Genomic DNA, 20,297 nt, shown 5'->3' on the forward strand with positions numbered 1-20,297 from the left:
GGTTTCTTTTGCTGTGGAGATGAAAATTCTTTTTTTAATACTTACTTGTCATCACTTCTTGGCCTTTTGGCTAAGATCAAGTGTAATACTTACTTGTCTTTGGATAATTACTCAGAGAAGTTTTCTTATTTTTACTAATAAGACTTTTGTTATCCCTTGACGACTTTGGTTTAATCATGTTTGCCATATTTCTTATTTCTTTTGATATTGGCCTCCTAAGAGAGGTTTCTTATGAAGCACTTGTGTTCCCTTTTGCGTTTTTCTAAAGTGCATTACAAGCTTTATTTCCTTTTTCCTGAAACTTTCTTTAGGTCTACTTAAGTAATTAAGTGATCATATTATATTTACAAAAATACAGGGTGTTAGATTTCTATTTTGTGTAAAATCAGTTTGTAGTTCCCAACTGTTTCCTGGCTCTTCTGTGGAATTCAGGTCATTTAAGCCTATGCTGTTGTTAAAAAGGATGTCAATTTTTTTTTTTTAATTCCAGATTTCATTGTTACTTTCTTATTTACCCCTCACATCTCAGAGCTAGTAGTCTTTGCAACAATATTCCAAAATAAAGGACCACTTTATGTGCCTTACCTATAATAGAACTCACTAAAAAACTAAAAGAAAATGTACAAGGTAGAACTGAATTTTGACTAATGTGCCTTATAAAGCAACTCAGTGAAAAATAGTGTCCTGGAAGCCTGACCTCATCTAACTTGATCAGTATGTGGCTGTCCGGTTATGTTACCGTCTACAAAGCTAGATGTATTATGAAGTGGGAAGGCGTGAGGTGCAGTGTTTAAACACTGAATCATCATCTCGGTGTGAACTATGTTAATGGAGACATACTTGCAGATAACCAAAAGTGTAGATAAGTTTCTTAAACCCTAGTAAACAAAACGGTGCCTTCTCAGGCAATAAGGGAAATTGCCTAGAACATGGTTGTGACAGTTAATTTTATCCACAAACTTGGCTGAACTATAATGCCAACTGTTTGGTCAAATAAATACTTGTCCAGATGTTGCTGTGAAGATATTTTTTAGATGTGATTAATATTTAAATCAGTAGCCTTTGAGTAAAGGAGACTAGTCCCTATAAGGTGGGTAGGCCTCACTCAATCAGTTGAAGGCTAAGTAATTCTGCTTCAAAAACATCAACACAGAAAACTTGTCTGAGATTCCAGTTTGCTGGCCTGCCCTGCAGATTTTGGCCTCAAGACTGCAATAACTCTTAGGTGAATCTCTAGCCTGACCCACACATTTCAGACTTACCAGCCCCCCACCATCACGTGATCCAATTCCTTGAAATAAATTTCTTTCTCTCAGTCCCTCTCTTCACACACACACACACACACACACACACACACATACACACACACACACACACCCTATTGGTTCTGTTTCTCTGGAGAATTCTGACTAATAAAATGGTAGTTACTTATTGCTCACCAGAAGCTCAGGCAATGGATAGACCATATATAAAAATAGACCTTTGACCTACCATCTGCAGCAATCCCCCAGAAAACCAACTCCTTATCTACAATAAATAACCCAGGAAGCCAGCTACTAGAAGTCAGATGTGCAGGAAATCTGATTGCTGCCTCCAGTGACAATCCAGGAAGCTAAACAGTAACTTCTGTAATAATCAGCCCCAAATGGTTAGGACTTGATTAATAACTGACAGCTTCCTTATTTTTTGTCCCTGCTTTTGACTGAGGACCAAACCTAGAAAACCAAATATGCTCCCCTACCCAATCACACAGGATCCCCACTTCAAGTCAACCCGCCCACCGCTTCCCTAGGCCAACAGCCTCTAATCGGGGCATACTTGAAGCCTTCTCTTTTTACACTACAAAGCTTTTTCATTCTTCTGTCTGCCTTTGTTTTTCTTAGCTTTTTTTTTTTTTTTTAACATTTATGACAGTGATTTAATGTTATTCATTTAAAAGTCATCTAAAAGTTTTAAATACGGAAATTTTTTTCTCATCCACATAAACAGGCATTAAAATTTCTGCAATTCCTATGCTCTGCCTTCCTTTGAGTCTGCCAAAAAACAAGTGACAGTAGCTGACTCCCTTGTAAGCTTAGAATAAATAGCCTTTGCTTTTCTTATTCAAATGGTCATTTGTTTATCCTTACAGCCTTAAGGTACTGAAATGGCAAGAAATCAAGTCTTCCAGAAACCACAGTGGGATATAACCAGCCTCAAAATGCTGCTACCTACAGAGACAGAATTTCCAGGGTCCATACACATAATTTAGAAATGCACAATACATAAGAATATGTATTTGTATGTATTTTCCTCCTACCCAGCACTATTATTAATCGAGTTCAATGATAGGCTCCCCCGCCCCAGCCATGCCCTTGGGCATGCAGGATCTTAGTTCCCCAAACAGGGATCAAACCATGCCCCCTGAAAGGGAAGCATGGAGTCTTAACCACTGGACCGCCAGCGAAGTCCCAATGATAGTATTTTTTTAAACTGAAACAAATGGTGATAGCAAATGTGACTGAAAGCCTTTAGTACAAACAATTTAAAAAATCCAGTTATTTGACTTACGACATATTGACAATAACTTGCTGATTATGCTTCTAGCTATGAAAGTATTTCTTCCTTTAGCCTCAACAAATTTACTGTTTCAGATAAAAATATAAGAAGTAATATTTCTCTATAAAAGTGGCTTTTGACCTGTCCTGTACAGATTTTATAACTAATCTGCAAACACTAAGATTTGAGCACGATAATTACACAATTGAATTTATAAAAATTAAGTGGCTGAGACCTCTAAGAGTTGGGAAATAAAAGGGCCCAGGAATACAATTTAATGTCACATAGTACAAAAATATCACAATGGGCTACATTTGATAATTAGATTTATTTTTTTAAAAAATAGTAAGTACAACCTTAAATCAGTAAAATTTCACAGACTTTTCAGATATTTGATTTTTGGCTTATGGTAATTAAGTGTAAACCATTGCTTTGTGTGCTATTTTCAACAATATACAAAATCACCCTTGATTTAAGAACATTCATTTAATAATTTAAATTCCTCAGAAAACATGAAAAATGAAATACCATTATATTGTAAACATGATCAATATAAATCTTAAGCTTGAAAAAAAGAACACAATCCCCAATAGCAGCACAAATCTCACCTCCTTCAGAGGCAGATGTATATCCGAATTAACAAAAAGATCTTAACAGAATTAACTTGTCAATTACAATACAGGAAAGAGGAAACTTTTTAACAGGAATGATCCCAGGAAGATTACAGTTGTGAAAGGTAATAAAGTCCCTTAAAATTTTCACTTGAAAATTCTGCAAAGGCTCATTAATGGTCCATTCAATTATTCAGAAGTTTTGATCTTTGCAGGAAGCAATCTCTAATAGCAGTTCTGGAATGCTAGTTGTGACTTGCATTTGGAGGGTGCTGTATTAACAGTGCACAAGAAAAATATGTTATTAAACCTTCAGGCAAAGACTTCATCTCCTCCAAGAACTATTTTCTGAAGACTACATTCTTTTAAATCTGCATGTCGACTGAGTTCCCTATACATTTATACACCCTGTATATTGTAATAAGAAAAGAGAAAACGTTTACAGTCCACTCTATAAACATAGTGACCCGCTGCCCCCAAGATTAAGCGTGCGTGCGTGCGCACACACACACACACACACACACACACACTAAAGTAAAACTTACTGCTGCCTTCAAAGCTTGATCTAGATCATCCAGTAGGTCTTGTTTATCCTCTAAGCCCACAGAGAGTCGAATCAGTGTGTCACTAATTCCAAGGACTTCTCTGTCGCTCTTAGGCACTGAAGCATGGGTCATGATTGCCCTGAAAGAAAGAATGAGCAAAATTTTGATCACTATATTGTAGCAGGGGATGCATGTTTCTATTTCATAAATTGCAACTATTTTCAAAATTTTTCTACTCTAAATATCAAATGCTTCATACACCTACAATGTTTTGCAGGCAAAAAATTAAGGAATTTCGCAAATTATCATTTCTAGTCATGATTTTAAATGAACACAAAGATCTTTTATTGTTTTCATACCATCAGTAAGGTATACTCAATCGGACACTGAAGGTGCCAGTCAAGCACCCCCCCATGCAGGAGGGGAAGACATAGCCTCCAGTGTGTGGATTTTAACACCAACCTGAATGAGGTCTTGGCCAGAAGTCATACACCCCTCGACCAACCAGCTGCACTTATAAGAGGCCTCTTGGATCAAGAGCTGGTCAGAATTAATTCCATCTGGATCAAAGGATCAATCCAGAACTGGACCTTCTGAGGTAGATCAGGGAAAGACAACCTACGATCACTGGTAGCAATCACTAAGCATTAGGAATCAATTCCAACACATAATTCATGACACAGAGGCCTCAGAGGATGTTCAAGACCATGTAGCAACTCATCGTCATCGTCAGCATGGGTAAGGGTAGAGCACCTACTATGGTTCAGGCTCTATAGTAAGAATTGGGAAACCAAGAAGAATGAGATATTTTCTTTACTCTAGGTAACAAAGCAGGAGCTAAAGACTATGACAATTCACAAAACAGAACAGTCTACAGCAAATGCCAAACAAGTATGGAAAATAAGAACTGCCGGAGTTCAGAGGAGGGAGAATCTCTGCAGGCTGAGGCATCACGGAGGAGAGGCTTATATAGTCTTAGGGAGCGCTTCGATGTACACTGCCCCCAACATTCCACCATCCCCTTCCACCACCAGCAGAAGGAATCACTTTCTCCTATCCACTCCAGGCCCATGGAAAGAAAATCTGAGTTGTGTCCAAAGTAAATGAATATCTTCTTTGATCATTCTAATGAAGCTTTACATGCAAACATCCTTCTTAAAATGTTCTGCCTTTAGGGCTTCCCTGGTGGCGCAGTGGTTGAGAGTCCGCCTGCCGATGCAGGGAACATGGGTTCGTGCCCTGGTCCAGGAGGATCCCACATGCCGCGGAGCGGCTGGGCCCATGAGCCATGGCCTCTGAGCCTGCACGTCCAGAGCCTGTGCTCCGCAATGGGAAAGGCCACAACAGTGAGAGGCCCGCATACCGCAAAAAAAAAAAAAAAATGTTCTGCCTTTTTAGGCTCTTAATTCCTTAAAAGAGAGTGAATGTGTAGAAATAAGAACTTAGGCTTCTGGGACCAATAGACTTGGGTATGAATCTCAGCCTCTCCACATACTGGCTGCGTTGGGCTTGTAAAAGTTACCTGTCCTCAGTCAATTTCCTTATCTCGGTACACTGTTATCCACATTTTACAATCGAGAAAACAGAAAGTGAGAGTGGATAAGTAAGTTTTCTAAGGTCACCAAGTTAACACACGTTGTTAGGCTGGGAGACCAACCCAGTACATGTTGGCTCAGCTTCCTCCCCACTGACTGCAATGCTGCACTGGTTGCAGCGTTGTTGGGAGACACAGAATGATGGTGATAAAACAGACAAGCTCTGACCTAAATTTATTCTTCCACTGGCACTGGGGTTAGCGCCTAGCTTGAGCTCCTGAGGGCCAAGCAACTTTAAACCACATCCCTAAATAAATCAAGCGAGGTCTACTTTTAAGAGAGCCTTAAAGTAATATACATTGCATTACTACGAAAAATAAACCAATTTCATATGCTGAGTGTGCCCTCTTGTGCATCCAGACTTATCAGCAAGCATTTTCCTGAAAGACTAACAAAAACCTCTATGGCTTATCTTAATTATTTGAATCATTATTTGGGCTTCATTTTTTTTTAAAAGATAATGAAATTGCCTGACTCTCCACATGAACTATAAACTACTAAACCAGGGCAGGAAATGTGCCTAAATTTTAGTAATCCCTGACATTCCTCTGCACATAGTTATTTCAGAAATGTTCATGAAAATTAAAACATAGAAACATACCATGCATTTAATACAGTTGAAAATTAATAGGTAATGATATTGATTTATCCCTGCAATAATTATAATATATGGTCATAAAAACGTAAAAAGAAAAACAGGATGTAGCTCAGGAATGCTTGCTGGAACAGATAATCATTAAATAATAATCATTATTTTAATTATTAATACTATTTTATGGATGAAAAGATTGAAGCACAAAGGTTAAGTGATTGATGTTCTCAAATCCAGATCGAGGCTGCTTTAACCTCTCCGCTCACAGTTTCTGACGCAAAGCCTCAAGAGTGAAGTTGCTAACATATTCCTGTGTGACATTTGATTCATCAGCAAAACTTTCTGAACCTCTGTTTCCTTGTCTGTAATATAAGCTGTTGGACTCCCTGATCTTAGGCTGTTTTGTGTTCGAATATCCTCTGGTGCTTTGATAAAATTAGATGAGTTGGTTGGGTCAGTTAATGAAGGGTCAGGAATACAGTTGGATTTTGGGTTTATATCACAGACGACACAGAGCCATTTACCCCACAGAGAACAGAAAACAAAGAGACTTGATGGTAACTAGCAGGGCTCTCCTCTGATAAATAAGAGTGTGGAGGATTTTTTTATCACAAACACATTCTCCATTTCCCCTGGAGTCTTAAAATCAGCCCTTCTGGTACAAAGTCTCCAACCTCCCTTCCAGAGCAGAGTGAAATAGAACAAGTGGCCCTGGTTCAGAGGTCAGAGAATTACTGCTGGAATCTCCTACAGGCAAATAGGAAAAAAGCAAAATTTGGGAGGACGCAGCTTACTGTTTAGTAGCCCCCATTAGATTTTTATCAGGGTCTCCATTCTATGGAATTGGAGTCCATTCCAACTAGATAGTGCCATGCTACTCTTATTGTTAAATATCTTGAATGATCCCCGATTTTATCCGACTCCTTTTCCAAACAATCATTACAGCTGAAATCAAAGTTAAAATACTGAGAAAAACAAATACTTACGGAAGCTCAGCAAGACTTTCATATCCTCCTAAGCTCTCAGCCAGCGTAAATAGCTGTGGCAAAGAAAATATTAATATAGATCTTCTACTAAAATAAAAATACTAAAATCTAAAAATAAATGTTGTTAATAAAATGGCCTCGGAACGGGGGATGGAAAATGGTGCAATTATGAATAAACTACAAATTGGATAAAAACTTGGAGAAAAAATGAGAATAAAATCCATAACAATGATTTCACCAGACTTTAAAAAAATTAATTAATTAATTTATTCTATTTATTTTGGCTGCATTGGGTCTTTGTTGCTGCGCACGGGCCTTCTCTAGCTGCGGCAAGCGGGGGTTACTCTTCGTTGCAGTGCACAGGCAAGTGCAGTGGCTTCTCTTGTTGTGGAGCACGGGCTCTAGACGCATGGGCTTCAGTAGTTGTGGCTCGCGGGCTCTAGAGCACAGGCTCAGTAGTTGTGGCACACAGCCTTAGTTGCTCCTCAGCATGTGGTATCTTCCCAGCCTAGGGCTCGAACCTGTGTCCCCTGCATTGGCAGGCAGATTCTTAACCACTGCTCCACCAGGGAAGCCCCAATTAGACATATTATGTGTTAACTTTTAAAACATTAAAAGTTGATCGGTACTTCCCTGGTGGCAGAGTGATTAAGACTCCACGCTCCCAATGCAGGGGGCCCGGGTTCGATCCCTGGCCAGGGAACTAGATCCCACATGCATGCCACAACTAAGAGTTCATGTGCCACAACTAAGGAGACGGTGAGCCGCAACTAAGGAGCCCATGTGCTGCAACTAAGGAGCAGGCAAAGTGCAACTAAGGAGCCCTTGAGCCGCAAGGAAGGAGCCTGCCTGCCACAACTAATAAAAGGAGCCCACGTGCTGCAACTAAGGAGCCAATGAGGCACAACTAAGGAGCTCTTGAGCTGCAACTAAGACCCAGCACAATAACATGAGCTCTAAAACCTCAGAATTATTACATTTGAGACCTAGCTCTGTGGTTACCCTTTAAATAAAAATCTCTAAATGTCTATCAAGTTATACAAACTTACTCATTAATATGTATCACTTACTAAATTAATACATCTATTTAACCCCTTCCTAGGGAAGAAGGGAAAAAAAGTCGGTTATTGTATTTAGTGTTATAGTGTCATAGAATTTCACAACATGCTAAAAATTCTTCTCACAACTGTGTTAAATCAAATGTGTACTATTATATTTCTGATTTTAGAAGTGGACAAATTTTAGAACCAATAGAACTTTGACTAATCCAGAAGCATCCTTTTCTTTAGATCTGTAGTATTTAAAACTCAGTCTTAAATACATTACTGCATGAGCTCAAAGTAAGCCCAAAGTATGGAGTTACACAGGCCTCTCTCCCAGGGCCCCTGAGAGTCTCCTGCCTCTGTGAACATTAGGCAAAGGCCTCCCTTCCGTCACTCCAGGCAGATGCAACCTGGGTGGTGCAGGGATTAGAAAGCCATTCCTAGGCTGGATTTCAGAACAGCCTTTCGGCATTGCAGTGACCACACACTACTGCGGTTTCACATATTTCATTTGAAAAGACGGTTCACTTTAAATTTAAAAACCAATGGATTAGAACATTCTGTCTCTCTCAAATGGATGGCAGTGTCTGCAGAGTTAAGTAAGTTAAGTAAGCAGATTCATATATCTGCTACTGCATCACTCTTGTTTCAAGTGATTTTCCAACCCAAAGCATTTCATGACAAAGAGGCTTGTGGGTGTGAACTCCAAGTACAACAACATTAATATGAGTCGGGTGGAAGTGAGAAATAATGACTATAATAATGCTATAAGGTCTTAACGTCTACAGTTTAAAAAGCTATTTTGAAAGTTTACCTTTAGGTTCTTGAGGAAAGTCTCAGCATGTTGAAGGGAGCCCTTGATATAAAAGGTGATCATCCCTGGGCAACCTGTGCACTGACGCTTTGCCAGCTCATGCTGAGGATGAGAGGGCAGTCCTGTAGTCATAAGGTATGATGAATGTCTTATTTTAGAGTTAAACATGTAATTTCAGAACAACAACAAAATCACCATTTGCTTAAGTCAACTGCAAATAAGCCTAATAATGAGCTTTATGCCATCTGACCTCTTGTTCTGGTCCCTGTCTATCTCTCTAGCTTCATTTTGACCTATCTTTTCTGGTCTCTCCTTGCTCTAGCCATGCCAGCTTTCTTTACACCAGTGGCACCACACTCTTTTTCATCTTGGGACTTTTGCATATGCTGTCCCTTTAACCTGGAACATTCTCTCCACTGACTGCCCCCTTCCCTCTGTTAATTATATCATCTGTAATTTTTTTTGCTTAATATCTGTCTTATGCACCAGACTAACTCCATGAGGAGAAAGCTATTCCTTTTATTAATAATTGGATCCCAGTTCCTAGTGCAAGGCCTGGCCCTTGGTTGGCATTAATAAACACTTATGGAAAAAATCTGAAATGTCTTGTCCATGACCTTTTAACAAATGCTACCCATTCCTCAGGGCACAGCCCAAAACTTTTCTCCCTTCCACCATTCAAAATGCACACCAGTCATCAGCTCTATACCTAGTGTACATATTAGGGCATTTAATCTCATATGTATTTCTGCCTTGCCTTATCTAAATTCCTTAAGGGCAGGGATCAAGCCTAATTCTCCTTTACACCCAAGACTACATGGATGCACACCTCAAAAGGGTTTAGAAGAACTGTTTACTTAAGACGACCACAATTAAAAAGTCTGGTAAAATAAATTCAAAGGGTAACATGTAAGTCTGCTAACTCACATGAGCATTTCTAGATGTTGTGAGAAGTAAAGAAATTCCAAAAAAAAGTAATAGAATTTCGGGGGAGTTTTGGTACCCAGTATCAAGTCTCAATCTATATCAGATAAAAGTTAGAGCTAATGCAGAATATCAGATTGATAAGATTACAAGTAAATTACTGGAAAGTACAAGGTTGCAATCCTGGAACAGGTATACGCAAACCTTCAAGCTAAAGACAGGAATATCTAATATGTAAGATTAATTTTTTAACATCCAAGCAACCACTAGACTATAGACAACTCTAGGCCAGAGATCATGTCCATCTTCTTTACTGTCAGACCCACCAAAAAGCCTGACACACAGACACACAAAAAGCTCAATAAGTGAACAACATAAAAATACATGGAAGCACCTAACCTACAAACAAATGTTACATAAACAGGATGCATAGGATAACACTTAAAATCCTAGTGTAAGCATATGTGCTTAGAAAGCAGATTAACATACCGGGATAAATAACTTTTTCTACCCAAAGATTCGACTCCAAAAACTGAGCAACTGCCATTCCATTTTCGAAATGCTTCTCCATGCGGATTTGTAGAGTCTTCAGACCTCGATTGCAGAGGTAACAGTCAACAGGAGATGGAACTGCTCCAAGAGCTGCAAAATGAACATGTCTTGGATTAGTCTGAAGGTGAGGAGGCACCCAGAAAAGCCTCTCAGTGCTCTTTTTCATTATAGTGACTCTGAGAAGTTAGCTACAAAGCCCAATGTTTGAGTTTTAGTGGGAAAAATTAATATATCAAATTAGAAACATGAGAATGAAGCATAAAACATGCTTAGTGAAATGGGCTTTAAAATGAGAGGGGAGGGCTTCCCTGGTGGCACAGTGGCTAAGAATCCACCTGCCAATGCAGAGGACACGGGTTCGAGCCCTGGTCTGGGAAGATCCCACATGCCTTGGAGCAACTAAGCCCGTGAGCCACAACTACTGAGCCAGAGTGCCACAGCTACTGAAGCCCAAGTGCCTAGAACCCGTGCTCTGCAACAAGAGAAGCCACTGCAATTAGAAGTCCATGCACCGCTACAAAGAGTAGCCCCCGCTCACCGCAACTAGAGAAAGCCCATGCGCAGCAACGAAGACCCAACATAGCCAAAAATAAATAAATAAATTTATTTAAAAAAAAAAATGAGAGGGAAAATGAATTATCCTGAAAACTAAGTACAAATACAATGATATGAACTTTTCAAATATGAGCATCAATAGTCTTTTCTATGATTTTAATGAAAGGACACACTGCACATAGTTTAATCTTGTATTTCTTTGACAGAGTATTATAATACACAGAGAAAATAGCAGTTCAGCTCCTATTATTCCTGAGTGTTCTACCGATATTCTATTTAGCTTTTGTCTAAGGCAGCCTGTGATTTCCCATGCCTCCAGGATACGTGCCTCAGTCCTTTTTTTTTTTTTTTTTTTTTTTAAATGAAAGGAATTTTTAAACATCAATAGTCTTTTCTATGATTTTAATGAAAGGACACACTGCACATAGTTTAATCTTGTATTTCTTTGACAGAGTATTATAATACACAGAGAAAATAGCAGTTCAGCTCCTATTATTCCTGAGTGTTCTACCGATATTCTATTTAGCTTTTGTCTAAGGCAGCCTGTGATTTCCCATGCCTCCAGGATACGTGCCTCAGTCCTTTTTTTTTTTTTTTTTTTGTAAATGAAAGGAATTTATCAAGCAATAAATTTTGGCTTCCTTCCTCAGTGCCCCTTTTTGCTACCCAACATGTATTCCCTGGAAGGGGATTTTTATTCCTAATTATGTTTGTATCTTATCTTTCTGTCAAATCACAGTGGCTAAATCAAGTCTCTTTCAATTAACCCTTCTCCATACCTGAGATAACAAAACAATCTAAGCAGAAAACAGACGTTTAGACACCTGTTGAAAAATATAAGTTTATATGTTAAGTGCCATTTAAAAGTTATCATTTCAGATATAAAAGGTATAGTATAAGAAAGCCATCATTCCAAATGTTTAAAAAAAAAAGACAAAAAATCCATTAAGTCATAAAACTAAAAATTCACTTGAGGGACTTCCTTGGTGGTCCAATGGTTAAGACTCCACGCTTCCAATGCAAGGGGTGGGGGTTTGACCCCTGGTCAGGGAACTAAGATCCTACGTGATGCTCGGTGGGGCAGAAAAAAAAAAATTTACTCGAGCTTTACCAAATTATGATCAAAATTAACATGGCTTTGAAAAATAACAATATGTATCTCTTGGTCATGTTGTAAAGCCCTATTATAACTGCATTTTTATAACCCAATTTTTCTTTCCTCTAAAAAATCAGAATTTTTCCCACTATTTCTCATTTTTTCCTAAATTAGTGGAATGCTGTCAGTTCACAGCACTTAGTGGAAATACAAATATCATATGTAGTCACTTTGAAAGCATAAGGGGAAATTTGGGTTTTTTAATACTTACAATTTTGCAAGAATCGGAGCCGATTATGAAGCCTCTCAGAATTAAGTGACACTAAACCCATCACAACATCACTGTGGCCTAAAAAAAACAAAACAAAAACATAAAACTTTAAGTTAAAAACAACATATGTTTATTCCTCAGCTTATAATTTCTAAAATGTGACTTTCACTTGAAAAAACTCTGGGAAAAAACCCTATAGAATCAGTTTAAATAAACTTTAGCAAAAGCTATACCTTAAACAATAAAATTAAAATCATGTAAAAATTAAATGGTTCTTTTTAAGCTATCAGCAGGATAAAAATATAACATTTATAGTAAATTTTAATCCTCTGCTGTTAAATCATGAGCATAGTTTTGTCTGCTATAAATGAAGTCCTATATTTAATCAAAGTATTTTCTTACTTTCTACATGAGTCACAGAGAAAACCTGAATAATAGAAGTAAAGGGATAAAAGGATAAAGTCTTATGCTACTTTCATCTATTGATGGAAAAGAACATTCTAAGTGAAGACTGTCTTACCATTCATATATTTTGTTGCTGAATACATACAAATATCAGCTCCCAGAGCCAAAGGCCGCTGAAAAGAGTAAAAGATTTTTATTCCAAATGGGAAATCACTTGAAAATATGTTTCATTGCCTGCCTATTTATTATTGTAAATTCCATTCCTATTCTAACTTTTAAAAATACGCACATCTTAAAATTTCCAGGAACTCTGATATTATCTTTCCCTTTCCTCCCTCACACCAAATAAAAATACAAAGTACTAGAACCAGTATTAAATCCAAAGGCACAAATTTTCTGGAAATAGCAGATAAACTCAGGTCAACAGGTCTTCTGAACTTGTTTCTTTAGAGCAGTTGCTGACTAGCCCCTACACTTATTACCTTTAGCAGAGATGTTGGCATTTTATGACTCAGTAAACACAGAATAGTTGACACAAGTATTTAGCAAGTGTTCTGTCAAGTAAGTATAAAAGTGATTTGCTTAGGTTTTTAATCATTAAAACCTTACAATGTATGCTGTGGTTATTTATTGATTTGCCATGATCTTGACTCTTACTCTTTTATTATACTAGTTTTGTCAAGTGTAAAATCACTTATAAGGAAATTTGTTTAGATTGTTTTCCCTCACTGAACTTTCCTGCAAAGTAATTCTTTAGTCTTAGATGTCTTTGTTTACGGTGAAAATTAAAGTAATAATCAACTTATTCACTAAATAATGTAATATCAACATCTTTCCATTTAAATTTCCTTTAAAATAAAGTGTGTGTGTGTGTGTGTGTGTGTGTATGTGTGTGTTTAAGCTCCCTAGCTGGGGGCTATGGGACTTTTCATTTAGGGTTTCAAAAATAGGACATTTTAAGTGTGGTATTCCTCAAAGCACTCTCTACATATGTGTTTGCTCATCTCTGAAGTGATGAGGCAAACTAGATGTGTGAGATCTCTTCCAGTGCTAACATTCTGTAAACTCTATGGTCAAAAGGAAAAATAAAAACCAATAACTAACAGCTGTTGATGCCATCATGCTCCAAGAATCATGAGTTACTTTACATAACCCAGTGAAGTGCTGTTCAAAATACTTTACCTAACTCAGTAAAATCAGTATGTTTATGACTAATTGTACAGATGGGGAAAAGGGACTAAGAAAAATAAAATAGATCACTCAGATTTAAAAAATTGGTAGAGACAGGACTCAGACTACCGGACCAGAATTCAGAGGTTCTACGTGGAAACTTTATGCTTGTATGTCCATTTTGCCTTTTGTGAGACTTATAAAAGATCAAGAAGACAAAAGACAGGAAAGAAAGAACATACCCAGTTTTCATGAGTGTAAAATAATGAGAGGATCTTTTCAGAAGATTTGCTTTGTGGAACCAAATGTGGTTCCACATTTGGTTTGTGGTTGCCTAGGGACATTGTGATTCTGATTAATTCAACTGGAATGAATCCAGACTGAAATGAAGCAAATTGCAGTTCCTGGCATGAGGAATGTGATGTGGGCTTCAGAAAGGTGGAAAAACAGGACCTATTTTAGTGACAACAATAGGAGAAAAAGGGCCAGGCCTGATGAGTAACCTGGGCAGGCCCAGCTAAAACGATTCATGCGATCTCTTTGGGAATATACAGGACTCATGATGACTCAACTAGAGCAATCGTATGCTATAATAACTGCCCTACTGTAAGTGGTAGATGGGGTAAGGAGTTGGGATAAAGACTCCAAGAGTGAAAATCACCTGGGACAAATAGATGATGCCAGGAGATTTTCACTTGGAAACAGACTGCCTTACTTGATATAAGAATCAGCTGAAGCTATATCATGAGCCAAAGGTAGATGACACATGAAGCCATCTGAACACATTGTAGCCAGGAAATGTGTTTCAGGAAAGGAAGGTAAAACATGGTAGTGCCTTCTGAATAAAATGGAGTAAGGTGAAGAACAGCTTTGTGCAGACTCCTAGGGAGTCAGCCAACTTCAGGGACCCGGAACAGAAGAAGGGAATATAAACAATTGAGCTTGTAAACATCTGCCTAATTGAAGAGTTGGAGAAAATGAGCTCGGGTTTCAGGAGCTCTGCAGAATAAAGGTGAACTACAGGAGGTGTAATAAGAAAGACCACAGGATACAGACAAAAAGGAAATAGCAGGGAGATGGTAACTCCTAATAAGGAAAGGAAACAGGTTACTCAGAGGAAAGAAAGGGAGAACGTGTGGGGAAAAGGCAGACAACCAGTCAATTATAGAGAGATCCCAAGATGATCTACCAAAAGGAGCAAAGCAGAAAAGAAGAATCTGGAAAAATGTACAAGAAAAGAAAGAAAGGAATTGAGGATGAATGGGAGGGTTTGAGTGGGGAAGAGATGTATGTAGAGGACAGGCAGGAAAAGAGATAGTCTAAAAGGAGCAATGTAAAGGAGCTGTATTCACAGATACAAGGTGAAACATGGAGTAGAAATTCATGATACAAATAAGGTAAAGATATAGAGGGCCGGGCATGGTCTTTGAAGCACTGAGGGAAGACAAACTAGAAAGAGGGAAGACAAATAGAGAAATAATGTGTGATGTACACTGAGATGTCATTGAGTATAGCTTTTCTCTTCCTTTTATTTTATTTTATTTATTTATTTTTTGCAGTACGCGAGCCTCTCACTGTTGTGGCCTCTCCCATTGCGGACCACAGGCTCCGGACGCGCAGGCTCAGCGGCCATGGCTCACGGGCCCAGCCGCTCCGCGGCATGTGGGATCTTCCCAGACCGGGGCATGAACCCGTGTATCCTGCAACGGCAGGCGGACTCTCAACCACTGCGCCACCAGGGAAGCCCTCTCTTCCTTTTATTTGAAAAGTTAGCCAGTTTTAAATATATATAAAATAATATAACTGACCTGGAACCAAATAAACATTGAAACCCCCACTATGTGTAAGGCACTGACATATACAATCATATAATACGGCCAGGTCTTCAGAGAGTTTACACAGAGAACTTAAAAGCTTTAATTAAGACAACATTTAAAACACACAAAGTCCCACACAACATATTGACGTAGGGTTGAAAAGATATTAACTAATGGTAGAAAAGATCCAATTTTAATTCTTCGTCTAATCAATAATTATGAGCAGATTTCATGTAATTTAATGTAAACAAGTCCTTCCTCTCCTAATTACAGGTACCTGTGTAGTCTACTAATCATGCCAAAAATATTATTTTCATTTACCTGGAAATATGCCGACATAAAAGTGTTATCCACGACCAAAATAATGTCTCCATGTTTATGGACAGTATGTGCACAGGCTTCAATGTCAATCATCTTCAAGATAGGGTTTGTGGGAGTTTCAATCCAAACAAGCTAAAACAATTCAGTAAATGACAATAGTTTGTAAAAACACACTGCCAAACATCTATCTCATATACTGTAACCATCTGGGAGGCTACATTGGAAGACCATAGATGATGAAGTTTAAAGGTTTGAATCTGAATCCTAGCCCCATGAATTTCTAAGAAGTCATCATAGGTAAGTAACTAACCCTCTACGTTCTTCCAATTTTTCATCTATACAATAGGATTGATAATATTTACCTTATACAGTTGTTGTAAGGATCAAATGAGATAGTTTACATATAAGCAGAAAAGCGTTCAAGTTAATTATTGTAATTATTTTCCATTAAAAAGAGGATGAATTCCAAAGAGATAGTTCAATGTCTGGGAATTTTGTTCTCAAAGATAAATAACATAGATTGTCTAAGTTTACATTCTAGAATTTTCAGTAAAGAGAACTATCTCTATGATGACAAAAATATCCTGAATAGTAACTTAACGACAGATACACTAGAAACTACAAAATAAGTCCCCAGAACTTGAAGAAGAGAATGGGTTTTAGAGTGAGGAAGAAAAGTGACACACACAACAGAAAACCTGGCCACAGCTCACTTAAGAGACACATATTTATCTGTCTATTCGAAAACCTAGCACAATCCAGGCACATCATGTATGTTTGGTAGTTATAGAAAAGACCAAAGAAAAGAATTCTGTTTGTTAAACAAGCTGCCACTGTATTGATTGACATTATCTACAGCTTTCTTTTTAAAAGGATTAATGGCTCTTTTTTCTATGTAAATGGACAAGTGGTCTGGTTTAACTCTCTTCCTACTCTAGAATTTTACTGTAGAAAAGACATGGTAGTCAAAATAATGCATATTCTACAAGAACAGAATTATTTAAGAACATATAAAAATTTATTTCTGGGTAAGAATTTATTATTCTCATTCATAATAAAAAATTAATTAAAATAAAAATAAGTAAATAAATACAAAGTAGATTTTACATAGACTTAAAAAATCTACTTCAAATGATGAGGCTGACATTTCAGAGGGAAAAATGTATTAATTCAAGTTGGTAAAGAGTCACTATATAAAGTTCTGTTGACAAGAATTAATATACACACAATATGCTTTCCTCCCTTAGAAAGACTCAGACCAGCTATTTGAATAAGAATCTTTTCTCCCAAGCAACAAAACAAACAAAACACAACAACAACAAAAAAAACAAGTTCCTTTAAAAACAAGCCTTAATCACTCAAAGCTCACCCTGGTGTTAATCTTCAAAGTAACTTGTGTGAGAAAAGTTTTTCATTTTTTAGCATTCACTGCAACATAATCTTGAGTACAATTCAAACCTTTTAATCATTAGCAAAAAGTTGGAAAAGGCTGATAGTTATAAAAGGCACTGGTCCTTCTTTTCCCCATGCAGAATTTCAATGAAGTCCCAAGAAAGAATATCACATATGCCATTCATTCCAGCACAAAACACCTTCCGGTGGCATACAAGCTTCCCAGGATGGAAGCTAAAGACTGCTTGTGGCCCATTCTCTGTTTCTATCATTTTGCTGAAGCATCCCTTAGAACCCTTAAAACTATGCTTAGGGTTTGGGGGCTTCCTTACAAGCTTCCTTTTCTGTAACCCAAACTCTGTGATGACTTTTGTTACCAATACTAGCTTGGTAATGCAGTTAAGAATTGTCTGCTTTTGCTAACAAATTTTTTAACAGTCATCATGTATTGGGTACTGTAATAAGCATTTCATACGCCTTATCTCATTAAGTTCACACAATCACCTTTCAATAAGGCAGGTACAATTGTCCCCATTTTGCAAATGAAAAAAATGAGACTTTGGTTAAATAATTTGCCCATGATAATACACCAACCATGATACAGAATTAGAATTTGAATCCCACTACAGAATGCACGCACCTAACCATTATGCTATACTACACAGAAGTCAGACCTATCCTAATCTTGATGGTTTCCAATGGCTTCCAGTAAAATTTGTTATTCAGATTTAAATTATGTCCTCAAGCAAACAGAAATGATGAAAACAAAACATCACAAGGAAAACAGACAAACTGAAAACTGAGTTACCTTGGTTTCTGGAGTAATAGCTGCCTCTAACAATTTGGTTTTTGAACAATCAACAAAAGAAATCTTTAATCCAAATTCAGTTGCCACCTGCCTGAAGTACCTGTTTGTACCTGAGGCAAAAGAGAATCAGGTAAAATGAAAAGAAAACTGTATTAGGAAATATTAATTCCTTAAAAGTATAAACACTTTAAAAATATAAGGAAGTGTCAATCACGAATAAAGAAACAGCTAAAAGCAATTCTACTTTGTTTGAATAGTTTGACCTTCTCATATACTAAAGAATATAAGGCTTAAATTTTAAACTAAAAATCAAAGAGTCAAATAAAATACACTTGATACCCACACCAAGTGGTGTGAAGCAGAAAATGTTTCTTAAAATACACAATCTCTACTCTTCAAACATGAAGTGGCATGCTTCCTGAAATATCAATATCTTTTTTAAACAATTCCTTCCTAGTACTCAAATCTAAAATAAATGAACTGGGACTTCCCTGGTGGTCCAGTGGTTAAGACTCCAGGCTCCCAGTGCAGGGGGCCCAGGTTCGATCAAAGAACTAGATGTCACATGCCACAACTAAGACCCAGCGCCACTAAATAAATAAATAAATAAATAAAATTTAAAAAAATAAAATAAATGAATCAATGCCAATGAAATATTCAAAATAAAATTTCAAACTGATTATGCTTTGGTAAGAGAAAAGAATTGGTTTTTATCCTTTGTACTTTCTCAATCTTTTTGTTATGCGGTTCTGAAAGTTTTAGTAGACAAATGAGACAATGTAAATCAAACTACTAGAGTTTTACAGTGAAAGAAGATAAATCATTCAACTTAGAATGGTTTCTTTTAAAAATATGGTTCTGGATTTGATGTTTATATATGCAAATTTAAAGAAAACTTTGCTGTTATTGATAGTGAACCAAAAAAGAAAAAAAAAATTTATCATCAAAGATATACTGGAGGGACTTCCCTGGTGGTGCAGTGGTTAAGAATCTACCTGCCAATGCAGGGGACAAGGGTTTGATCCCTGGTCCGGGAAGATCCCACATGCTGTGGAGAAACTAAGCCCATGCACCGCAACTACTGAAGCCTGTGCACCTAGAGCCCATGCTCCGCAACAAGAAGCCACGGCAGTGAGAAGCCCGCGCACAGCAACAGAGAATAGCCCCTGCTCTCCTCAACTAGAGAAAGCCCACAGGCAGCAACGAAGACCCAGTGCAGCCAATAAATAAATAAATAAGTTTATTTTTTAAAAAAGATATACTGGACTTTTGGTAGACTGATCCTAGGTAATATAAGATAGAAAAAGAATGTAAAGAATTGTTAAAAAATCAACAGCAATTTTCAAGATTTTGTACCTATGTTTACCGAAAGGTTTTTATAATACATTATAATAGTAACAAAAGGTTTGATTTGTCTATAATTTCAATTCATCAGACTATCATAGGGTACTATGGTAAAATATAAAGCATTTTGCAAATTTCTGAGAGGGATAAAATGATTACTAAGAGTAAGTCTCTTCCTTCAAAGAACTTACAGATTTAACTTTTTGTTCAAATAGGAGATAGATAAAATGATAATAATATTCCATAAATCACATCTTAATTATTTGGAAGCATTTGGTATATATGTATAATATACTTACAAAATTTTTTGCTGTTGTTTTGAACACAAAAATCAGTCTTACTTAAAGGTAAGGGCAACTTGTCTTCCTTACCTTCCCACTTACCACTTTATATAACTAGCATTTAAACAATTTGGAATGAAAGTTCTTAAATTTGTATCCATGGATAGGCTTCAAGGGGTAAGGGTCCTTGGAGAGGAGCCTTATCATTTTAAAATTAAAATGATAAACATTGGGTATAGTCTTAAGTACATTTTTTGGAAAGAGGTCTATAGCTTTCAACAGCTTTTCAGAAGCTTCCTTAAAAAAAAAAAAAACGCAGGGGGTGGGGTGGTTAAGGGTTGGGTAGAGTTAAGCCCTTTAGAATGACTTGGGTTATAGACCATCTTCACTGGAGGTAAAAATTTTTAGTTACACTAGAACACTCTCTCTTTAAACACTATCTTCTCTAGAGTAGAGTATGTCTGGAATAAGCTCATTCCAGCTGCTTAAATAAAATTGTTATTAAACAATCTCTCTTATAAGCAAGTTCTAGAGCATAGACCCTAAGTGTTTATGCTCCTCCTTTATCAAGTGTGAACGAGCATAGAGTTGTTCATCATTTTTTTTTTTTTTTTTTTTTTTTTTTTTTTTTTGTTTT

General features: G+C 37.2%; 1 protein-coding gene across 4 annotated transcripts in view; it reads right to left on the reverse strand.

Annotated features, from left to right (window-relative positions):
* Positions 1-2,849: 2,849 nt before the first annotated feature.
* The window catches only part of CTH (cystathionine gamma-lyase), a 23,708-nt gene continuing 6,260 nt past the window's right edge, over positions 2,850-20,297 (reverse strand). Inside the window, exons 4-12 of one of the 4 annotated variants that reach the window (XM_007471640.1) lie at positions 18,036-18,145; positions 15,836-15,967; positions 12,643-12,700; positions 12,123-12,200; positions 10,138-10,290; positions 8,725-8,846; positions 6,868-6,920; positions 3,695-3,833; positions 2,850-3,421 (exon numbers count right to left, since the gene is read on the reverse strand). In XM_007471640.1, coding sequence (XP_007471702.1) covers positions 3,395-3,421; positions 3,695-3,833; positions 6,868-6,920; positions 8,725-8,846; positions 10,138-10,290; positions 12,123-12,200; positions 12,643-12,700; positions 15,836-15,967; positions 18,036-18,145 — 872 coding nt within the window. In that variant the 3' untranslated portion in view covers positions 2,850-3,394. Of the gene's footprint in view, positions 3,834-6,867; positions 6,921-8,724; positions 8,847-10,137; positions 10,291-12,122; positions 12,201-12,642; positions 12,701-15,835; positions 15,968-18,035; positions 18,146-20,297 lie in introns of all 4 variants that reach the window. The other 3 variants (XM_007471641.1, XM_007471639.1, XM_007471642.1) reach the window with 3 other exon arrangements.

This window comes from Lipotes vexillifer, unplaced genomic scaffold (assembly GCF_000442215.2).
Source record: "Lipotes vexillifer unplaced genomic scaffold, Lipotes_vexillifer_v1.1 scaffold461, whole genome shotgun sequence".
NCBI classification, from domain to species: domain Eukaryota; kingdom Metazoa; phylum Chordata; class Mammalia; order Artiodactyla; family Lipotidae; genus Lipotes; species Lipotes vexillifer.